Here is an 8901-nt window from a genome sequence, read left to right on the forward strand (position 1 = left end):
GGTTCTGTTGTCCAAACTGCACAGAAAGAATAATGCATTCTCAGTTTAAAAAAATACATTTTTAAAGTATAGATATGAATACACCGTTTATAAGAAAAGGTCTTTCCTTCTAAATTGTGCGTACGTTTTGGTGGGATATCAACCAAATGCATGTACATTTTTTGGGGGTTGATAAAAGTAACCTGTGTAACTGGTAGACTAATCAAAGAAATACCTTGGGGTTGAAGTGTTATGTAGTATAAAAGTGGAGAACTCTATTGAAAAACTAGTACGAGTTGCCTTAATCCACTACGGTGCTAGTCGTTACAGCTGTAGTCCACGTGTCCCCCGGCAGGGGGCAGTAGCGCTGCGAAACCTTCATTGGGGCGCAAACTAAAAAGAAGAATCCCTTCCGGTATAAAATACAAAATAAACAGAAATGGACGCGTTAGACGAAATTAAACGTCTCGAGTATTTATCTTTAGTGTCCAAGGTGTGCACGGAGTTGGAGAATCATCTGGGAATAAGCGAGAAAGATCTGGGTAATGTCACGACGGCCGTAGGTTTTCTCAGCTAGTTTACGTTAGCTAGCCCACAAAGCTAGCTAGCTAACTGGTGTGATAGTTTGTCAGTGAGTAACTTAACGTCAGTTGATCTTTTTCAGCGGAATTTATCATCAGTCTGGCCGATAAACACCCGACATTTGAGGGATTCAAAGCCACTCTGTCTAAAAATGGAGCAGACTTCACAGTACGTGTGCAGCTATAGATAAACAAACACTTTAACATTCACGTTTGTTTCCGTTGTTCTGTGTTTAACTCCACCTTTCTCGTTTCAGGATACCTTTATTGCTAATCTACTCAGACTTATTAATGCTATGCGACCATCTTCAAGTACAGGTACAGAAACCTAATACGGAATAAGTTGCGTCATTATGACTCGTGTTTTAAAGCTTTATGTCTGCCCTTAAACTAACCTGTACCTTCTATGTTATGTGTGTGAGACAGGTCATCAGTCAGAGGTCAAACCAAAGGGTGAAAAGGACAACCTGAAGCAGAAATATCCAGCTTTATGTAAACCAGATGATCCTGTGTGGATAGTACTGCTCTTTCTTTTCTATTTGGCAGTGGCATAAATAATATATTGTAATATATAATCATAATATACTGCGGTTTATGATATTTCATTGATGGAGTGGTTGTCACTAATTATCATCCCTCCTTTAGATTCCACCTCTCCACAAAGAAAGAAATGATGAGCAGGTGGCAGCAGCGGCCATGAAGGAGCTGGAGATGCTGATGCCGAACTTCTGTGGAACAAGCACCGACAATGGGTAGAATTCGTATTAAAAGTCTGACTCGTTTGGAAAAGGAGGGGATAAAACATGACACAAGTGTTCAGTTTGGGACATATTTTAAAACAGAACTGTCAGTTTGAAGTTCAAATTGTTCCTGTAGTTTGCTGTGTTTGTTGTCCTCAGGTCAGGCAGTAATTTGGAATCCGCCAGAAGCCGAGACACGGACCGACAAATCGGACGTCGCCGAAGTCGTTCTCGATCCAGAGAACGCGACGGAGACGCAAACCCGCAGCGAAAAAGGAAACGGGCGTCTCGCTGGAGCGACTATCCACCGAGCCCCCTCCGAGACAATGACAACAGCAAAAAAGATGATGAGAACAACACCAAGAAAGACGACAGAGACTCTGACCGCGGGCGTGATCGACTTGTGGATCGGCCGCCCGCTGAAGAACCAGTTGTGGGCGACATCTACAACGGCAAAATCAGCAGTATTATGCAGTTTGGCTGTTTTGTGCAGCTTGAGGGCCTCAGGTCAGTCAGATGCGCGTAGTCAGCGGAATACTAATGACGGATGGTGACGTGCCGCAAAGGGCCGCAGGTCTGATTCAAACCAGGACACCTGATTGTCACCTACTTTTACAATTCTTGCCCTTGCACTAAATTTTCATATCAAACCAGGCTAAAAACACCCCCGGGGTACCGCCTTGTGTAGCATTCAGATGTTCTTCTTGGTCTGCAATGTTGCTTTGGTGATTGCGTCTCGATCCCAACCGGTAGTGTGCAACTGTCCGCAGGAAACGCTTTGAGGGTCTGGTGCACATCTCTGAGCTACGCAAAGAAGGGCGTATCGCCAACGTGGCTGACGTGGTCACCAAAGGCCAGAAGGTGAAAGTCAAAGTGCTGTCCTTCACCGGAACCAAAGCCAGCCTCAGCATGAAGGTGAGTCGCGTGTGAAAGTTCTGGGGAAACGGTGGTTTGCACGTTACACCTAAAGGAATCAAGGGGGGGATAAAATACCTAATCACTTAATAAGAAGGCTAATGATGATTTGAAGTGTTGCAATTGCTAATAGGTTTGTAACAAAAGGTGAGTCGTACATTTGGATCCGTTCCCCACTGTTAGACAATGTCATGAAATCAAATTAGTTCATCACATGGTTTTTATTTGCATGTAATTGTTAACCTGATTCATTCATTTGCCGCATCCGACATAATAGTTGATTTCTCAAATGTTGGCAATAAAATGAGCGGCTGATCATTTCCTTCGTTTCCAGGACGTCGACCAGCAGACGGGGGAGGACCTGAACCCCAACCGGAGAAGAAACCTGGACCCGGCAGTGGGAGACGAAGCCATGAGGAACCCCGACCGCCCCGTTGAAGCCAGCATGGTGGAACCAGAGGATAACCCGTCGGAGCGCAAACGGCTCGCCAAGATAACCGACCTAGAGAAGTGGGAAATCAAACAGGTATCCTGCCCACACATTGCGGTCAAAGTGTTGATACTTCCTCGGGGGGGGATCGTCTGTGGCGTTTCTTCTAACAATTGAGATAAAAACATTCGTTGTCCGGTTCAGATGATTGCTGCCAACGTACTTCCTAAAGAAGAGTTTCCAGAATTTGACGAGGAGACGGGGATCCTTCCCAAAATAGATGACGATGAAGGTAAAAAACTTTTTTCATTCTTAAATTTCTGCTAAATAAAAGGCACACTGCATAATAACGTCTCCTCTGTAACTGTTTGTATCCACAGATGAAGAATTGGAGATTGATCTGGTCGAAGACGAACCACCGTTCCTCAGGGGACAGACTAAATTCAGCACTAACATGAGCCCAGTCAAAATAGTAAAGGTTTGTATCGCAACCTGTGATCCGTGGTTCAAAAGGAAACGGATCGTTCTATTGATCTGAATGAAGTGAGACTTGTGTCACTCAGGCAGGAAGCAAAATGAGTTTATCATTTACACCCCGCCTAAGGTTAACTTTTAAATGCATGGATGTTCACAAGGTTCCTCCTAAAATGTAATGATTATCTGATCACTAAATGCTAAGTGGGATTTTGCAGTCTGAAAAACATAGATTGCATTGAACGCTGAAGTGCTCCACGACAACGGATACCAGGAAAATGCGTCAATATGCTGAAAAATAGTACTAATAACTACAACGAAGAAGCGCCGGCTCTATATGAATAGATAGAATAAAACAGCATAATTGTATTGTGATCCTTTTTTAATGTGTATGTATTTTGGCTGTTCTGATTATTATGGACTTATTTTAGGAGCTGAGGTTGAACAAAACGTTAATGCATTTTTGAGATTGTCATATGCGTTAACAAACCAAAGCCAATCCACAGATTCCAAATCCAAGAATATCCTGAATAATGCATTAAGTCTATAGAACCTTTTTTCTATTTGTAACTGCGGAGGCGGTTTGATTCCATTTGTTTCTTCATCCTCGAAGCAACAAGTGTTTCCTCTCCGCCCTTCAGAATCCGGACGGCTCCCTCTCCCAGGCGGCCATGATGCAGAGCGCTCTGTCCAAGGAGAGGAGGGAGCTGAAGCAGGCGGCCCGTGCAGCAGAGTTGGACTCCATCCCGACCGGCATCCACAAGAACTGGATCGACCCGATGCCCGATTGTAAGGACCCGCTCTACACCTGCGCAATGATCCGGCCGGCTCGAACAAAGACCCAGGCTTTAACCGTGTGACCTTCAGGCGTCATTGGCGCAGCATTATTAACCGGAAATTAATTTCTGGGACGTAATCAATCAATGCTGTGTCAAACTATGAATGTACAAAATGAAAGTGAGCCACGGGTCTTGTGCCAGGCCCATTTACGCTGTTACATTGTTACGGTGGCGTGGCTGGAGATGATTATCTAGCTTCCCCATGAGTTTACTGACTCTGTGAATCTGTCTTCCGCACCCCGAGGGCATATCGGAGGTTTCCCAAGTAGCTTCCAGGCCTGGTCTCTGACTCGCAGTTTAATTCGAGAAGAGCTCGTTAGGACATCAAGTTATCATTGCAGTTCATCTTGATCAAACTAAATAGTAGGATCTTGCCGGAACCTAACATCAGTCCTGTTCCTCTCCTGCCGCAGATGAAGGAAGGCAGATCGCTGCCAACTTGAGGGGCATCGGCGCGATGCCTCTCGACCTTCCAGCGTGGAAAAGATACGCCTTCGGAGGGAACCAGGTGTCGTACGGCAAGAAGACCGAACTCTCCATCGTGCAGCAGAGAGAGAGTCTTCCCATCTATAAGCTCAAGGAACAGCTTGTTCAGGTACATCTGGTGCACTCGTTCAGTGTTGAGATTTGGGGATATTTTCCTTTACTAACAAATTGGAGGGGAAAAAACGCTTTGTAAATATTTATAGAGATCTATTTTAGATCCAAAAGTCAACATCAAATAATTTGAAAGTTTTTATAACAAATGTACAATTTCAAAAAACTTTTAATTCAAGAAGTTAAGCAATTATCATGATAAACATAGAATGGGGGGAAAACAATGGAAAATGTAATTCTCTTTACAATTATAAAAGATTTAACCAATAACAAAAACAGTACCCGTATATCCTGCATGCACATAAACTGCAGCGGCATCAAAAGTTGTTTCGCTCTTTAATATCTCTTTTATTACCTACATGTACTATTCGTCTACACAGGCCGTTCACGACAATCAGATCCTGATCGTCGTCGGAGAGACGGGCTCCGGTAAGACCACGCAGATCACTCAGTACCTGGCGGAGGCCGGCTACACCACTAGGGGCAAGATCGGCTGCACGCAGCCCCGTCGAGTGGCCGCCATGTCCGTGGCCAAGAGGGTCTCCGAGGAGTACGGGTGCTGTCTGGGTCAAGAGGTGAGAGGTCGTCATCAGTCTGACCCTGGCGAAGGACCTTTCCTCCCTCCTGCGTCGTTTGTCCCCGTTAATCCGCAACCGGCCTTCGCTCCAGGTGGGTTACACCATCCGATTCGAGGACTGCACCAGCACGGAGACGGTGATCAAGTACATGACGCACGGCATGCTGCAGAGGGAGTGTCTGCTGGACGCCGACATGAGTCTGTATTCCATCATCATGCTGGACGAGGCCCACGAGAGGACGATCCACACCGACGTGCTCTTCGGACTTCTCAAGAAGGTCTTTTTGTTGCGTTCTCCAAACGGTGCTTTTTAAACTACATCAACCGCTGTGTTTCACTGTAACTTCCTCCGCCCCTTTTTTTATTATTTTTTTGTAGACGATACAGAAGCGCAAGGATATGAAGCTGATTGTGTCCTCCGCCACGCTGGACGCTGTCAAGTTCTCCCAGTACTTCTTTGAAGCGCCCATCTTCACCATCCCAGGAAGGACTTTCCCGGTGGAGGTTCTCTACTGCAGAGAGCCCGAGACGGACTACCTGGACGCCAGCCTCATCACGGTCATGCAGATCCACCTGATGGAGCCCCCGGGTACGCCGGTGTCAGGGAACACACTCCACATCTGGAATTATAAAATACTGTCTGGTATATAAGACACCTAACGGCGTCTTTGTTGGACAAAAACTCATTTTTGAACATATGTTTCCCTATAATCTGTCCCCAGGGGACGTGCTGGTGTTTCTGACGGGACAGGAGGAGATTGACACCGCCTGTGAGATCCTGTACGACAGGATGAAGTCACTCGGGCCCGACGTTCCCGAGCTGATCATTCTGCCGGTTTACTCTGCGCTGCCCAGCGAGATGCAGACCAGGATCTTTGACCCGGCGCCCCCGGGCAGCAGAAAGGTGATGACATCAGAGCTGTGTGCTCATTCAAGTTTCCCCAATAGTAAAATACATGTGTTTTGCTGTAAAAGTTCACTTTATATGATTTAATGCCCCTCTTTTAATTGGAACATATTTATCTCGAGCTCCGCACGAAAAAAAAAAAGATTGACCTGCTTATAGCGGGATTCATTTCTAATCCTGAGATTCTTTTTCTTCTACTGGCAGGTCATCATCGCCACAAACATCGCTGAGACGTCTCTGACGATCGACGGGATCTACTACGTGGTGGACCCCGGCTTTGTCAAACAGATCGTATACAGTTCCAAGTCGGGGATCGACCAGCTGGTGGTGACTCCCATATCACAGGTGCGACCATTCGGACACAACCCCCATCGTCAGGAAGGAAACATTCTTAAAAGATATAGAAGCGTATTGTCTTAGACACAATCTGCTCTTTGGTTAATGCAAAATATCATAATACATTAATACAAGGCCACACACGGCAAACCGTTGTCCTAACTATGGTGCACATAGATTAACATGACATGTATGTTCTCTGATTGGTTTCCAGGCGCAGGCCAAGCAGAGGGCGGGTCGGGCCGGCAGGACGGGCCCGGGGAAATGTTACCGGCTCTACACGGAGAGAGCCTACAGGGACGAGATGCTGACCACCAACGTGCCCGAGATCCAGAGGACCAACCTGGCCAGCACCGTGCTGTCGCTGAAGGTGACGTGCCGGACGCTAACATCATATCTTTTGGGGGGCGGTGATACAAAGCAAGGACCACGTTGCGTAATATGATTGTCTTTGTGTTATTTGTGTCAGTGTACATTTTTTCTTTTTTCCTCCTTCAGGCGATGGGCATCAATGACCTCCTGGCCTTTGACTTCATGGACTCTCCTCCCATGGAGACGCTGATCACGGCCATGGAGCAGCTCTACACTCTGGGCGCTCTGGATGATGAAGGCTTACTCACCCGGCTGGGGAGGAGGGTGAGGAGAAAAGGAAAAGACTACTAAACGTACTCACTTGTAACTCGCTGGTGCAGCTTTTTTGACTGGCATGGCAAAGCGGGCGATACCTAGAATTGGTTTATCCTCTTAAAATCCAGCTGCCTTTTTGTGTTGATCTTCGTTAACGCATACCCTGTGGTGTCTGATTGCGGGGTTCAGATGGCGGAGTTCCCTCTGGAGCCGATGGTGTGTAAGATGTTGATCATGTCCGTCCATCTGGGCTGCAGTGAAGAGATGCTCACCATCGTCTCTATGTTGTCGGTGCAGAACATCTTTTACAGGCCGAAGGTTTGTGGTGCACACACGCGACCACATCAGACACGTCTAATGTTTCCGTAACGTCCGCGCACAGTGCTCAGGCCCTTCCACCTGTTGCAGGACAAACAGGCCCAGGCTGACCAGAAGAAGACAAAGTTCTTCCAGCCGGAGGGGGACCACCTGACCCTGCTGGCGGTCTACAACTCTTGGAAGAACAACAAGTTCTCCAACCCCTGGTGCTTCGAGAACTTTATCCAAGCCCGCTCCTTGAAGCGAGCTCAGGACATTCGAAAGCAGATGCTCAGCATCATGGACAGGTGGTTAAAAGCGTGACCTTTCAACTATTGGTTTCAGTTATTGTATTTCAGTGTTTTGTGTAAATGTTGAATGTAGTATGAAATCATCCAGCAGCACTTGATCTTCCACAGACACAAGTTGGACGTGGTGTCCTGTGGGACCGCGACGATGCGGGTCCAGAAAGCCATCTGCAGCGGCTTCTTCAGGAACTCTGCCAGGAAGCACCCGCATGACGGGTACCGTACCCTGATTGACCAGCAGGTGGTGTACCTCCACCCCTCCAGCACGCTCTTCAACCGCCAGCCAGAGTGGTGAGTCCTTATTGTGCTGCTTTTCTTTTTAATCTGTATCCCCCCAGCTATGATTTGAGCATCACTTGGAGCTCTTGTTCTTGTGTTCCTGCAGCAAATGGTCAGTTTATTAATTGATATACAGAAAATGAATTAACTTAATTCAAAAGGTGGATTGAATTTTGAATCATTGACTTTAATATGGTTGGTAGATCAATCTGGAAAATTTCTAATTAGTACTTTTATTTGTATCCGTAGGTAGACTTGGTTTGCACTGATTACTGCATCAATTAATTGCAACTTAAACTAACAGCGGCACACGGAGCAGTGGTGTATAATACAAAACAGGCCTTTAACCGCTGTTTACCTGCAGATATTAAACGTCATTTTGCCCTCGCTGCATCTCCTGCAGGCTCGTCTACCACGAGTTGGTGCTGACCACCAAGGAGTACATGCGGGAGGTGACCACCATCGACCCCCGCTGGCTGGTGGAGTTCGCCCCGGCCTTCTACAGAGTCGGCGACCCGACGCGCCTCAGCCGGCAGAAGAGGCAGCAGAAGTTGGAGCCGCTCTACAACCGCTACGAGGAGCCCAACGCCTGGAGGATCTCCCGCGCCTTCAGGCGGCGCTGAGGGCCTCCCGTGCCTTTTTGAACCAGGTGGCCAGAGTTTATAATGAACAAAACCAGCTACCTACAGTCTGAGACGTTTAATTCTAACACATTTCACAATATAAAATATTCCACGTTTGCAAAAAAATTTTTTTCGTAGTTCATAAACACTAAATGCATTTAGTTGTCGCTGACTGAATGATTCTGACTTGAGTATTTTATTTGTGTGCAAGGTGTTACCGCCAAACGCTGTGTCACTTAAAATAAATGTGCTTATTTGTCTGGGTAAATATTAGGCTGCTAATTAGCTTAGCACAACAACTGCAGTAAAAAAACAATTTTTGTTCTGATACCGTGTGCTTACCAAAAATCCTTTTTACTTTGTCTCTTAGCTTCACATTGCCTTTTTAATAA

General features: G+C 46.5%; 1 protein-coding gene across 1 annotated transcript; it reads left to right on the forward strand.

Moving 5' to 3' along the window:
• Window positions 1–122: 122 nt before the first annotated feature.
• LOC120819035 (ATP-dependent RNA helicase DHX8) lies at window positions 123–8777 on the forward strand. The gene is made up of 23 exons (XM_040176021.2): window positions 123–521; window positions 644–729; window positions 818–878; window positions 987–1078; window positions 1206–1312; window positions 1460–1807; window positions 2071–2215; window positions 2550–2741; window positions 2850–2937; window positions 3026–3123; window positions 3761–3908; window positions 4372–4553; window positions 4936–5130; window positions 5225–5410; window positions 5511–5721; window positions 5855–6036; window positions 6244–6384; window positions 6590–6745; window positions 6874–7011; window positions 7192–7320; window positions 7411–7607; window positions 7719–7898; window positions 8290–8777. Exons 1-23 carry the CDS (start codon window positions 419–421, stop codon window positions 8507–8509), a joined length of 3585 nt encoding a protein of 1194 aa, XP_040031955.2. The 5' UTR covers window positions 123–418; the 3' UTR covers window positions 8510–8777.
• Window positions 8778–8901: the final 124 nt, after the last annotated feature.

The sequence above is a fragment of the Gasterosteus aculeatus genome, chromosome 5 (genome assembly GCF_964276395.1).
Source record: "Gasterosteus aculeatus chromosome 5, fGasAcu3.hap1.1, whole genome shotgun sequence".
NCBI lineage: Eukaryota > Metazoa > Chordata > Actinopteri > Perciformes > Gasterosteidae > Gasterosteus > Gasterosteus aculeatus.

Bases quoted from the DNA above. Each gene is read 5' to 3' on its own strand.
- LOC120819035 (XM_040176021.2), top strand. From the start codon at position 419: ATGGACGCGTTAGACGAAATTAAACGTCTCGAGTATTTATCTTTAGTG. The intron at 879-986 runs GTACAGAAACCT...TGTGTGAGACAG, and splicing joins GCGACCATCTTCAAGTACAG to GTCATCAGTCAGAGGTCAAA. The intron at 2,938-3,025 runs GTAAAAAACTTT...TTGTATCCACAG, and splicing joins CAAAATAGATGACGATGAAG to ATGAAGAATTGGAGATTGAT.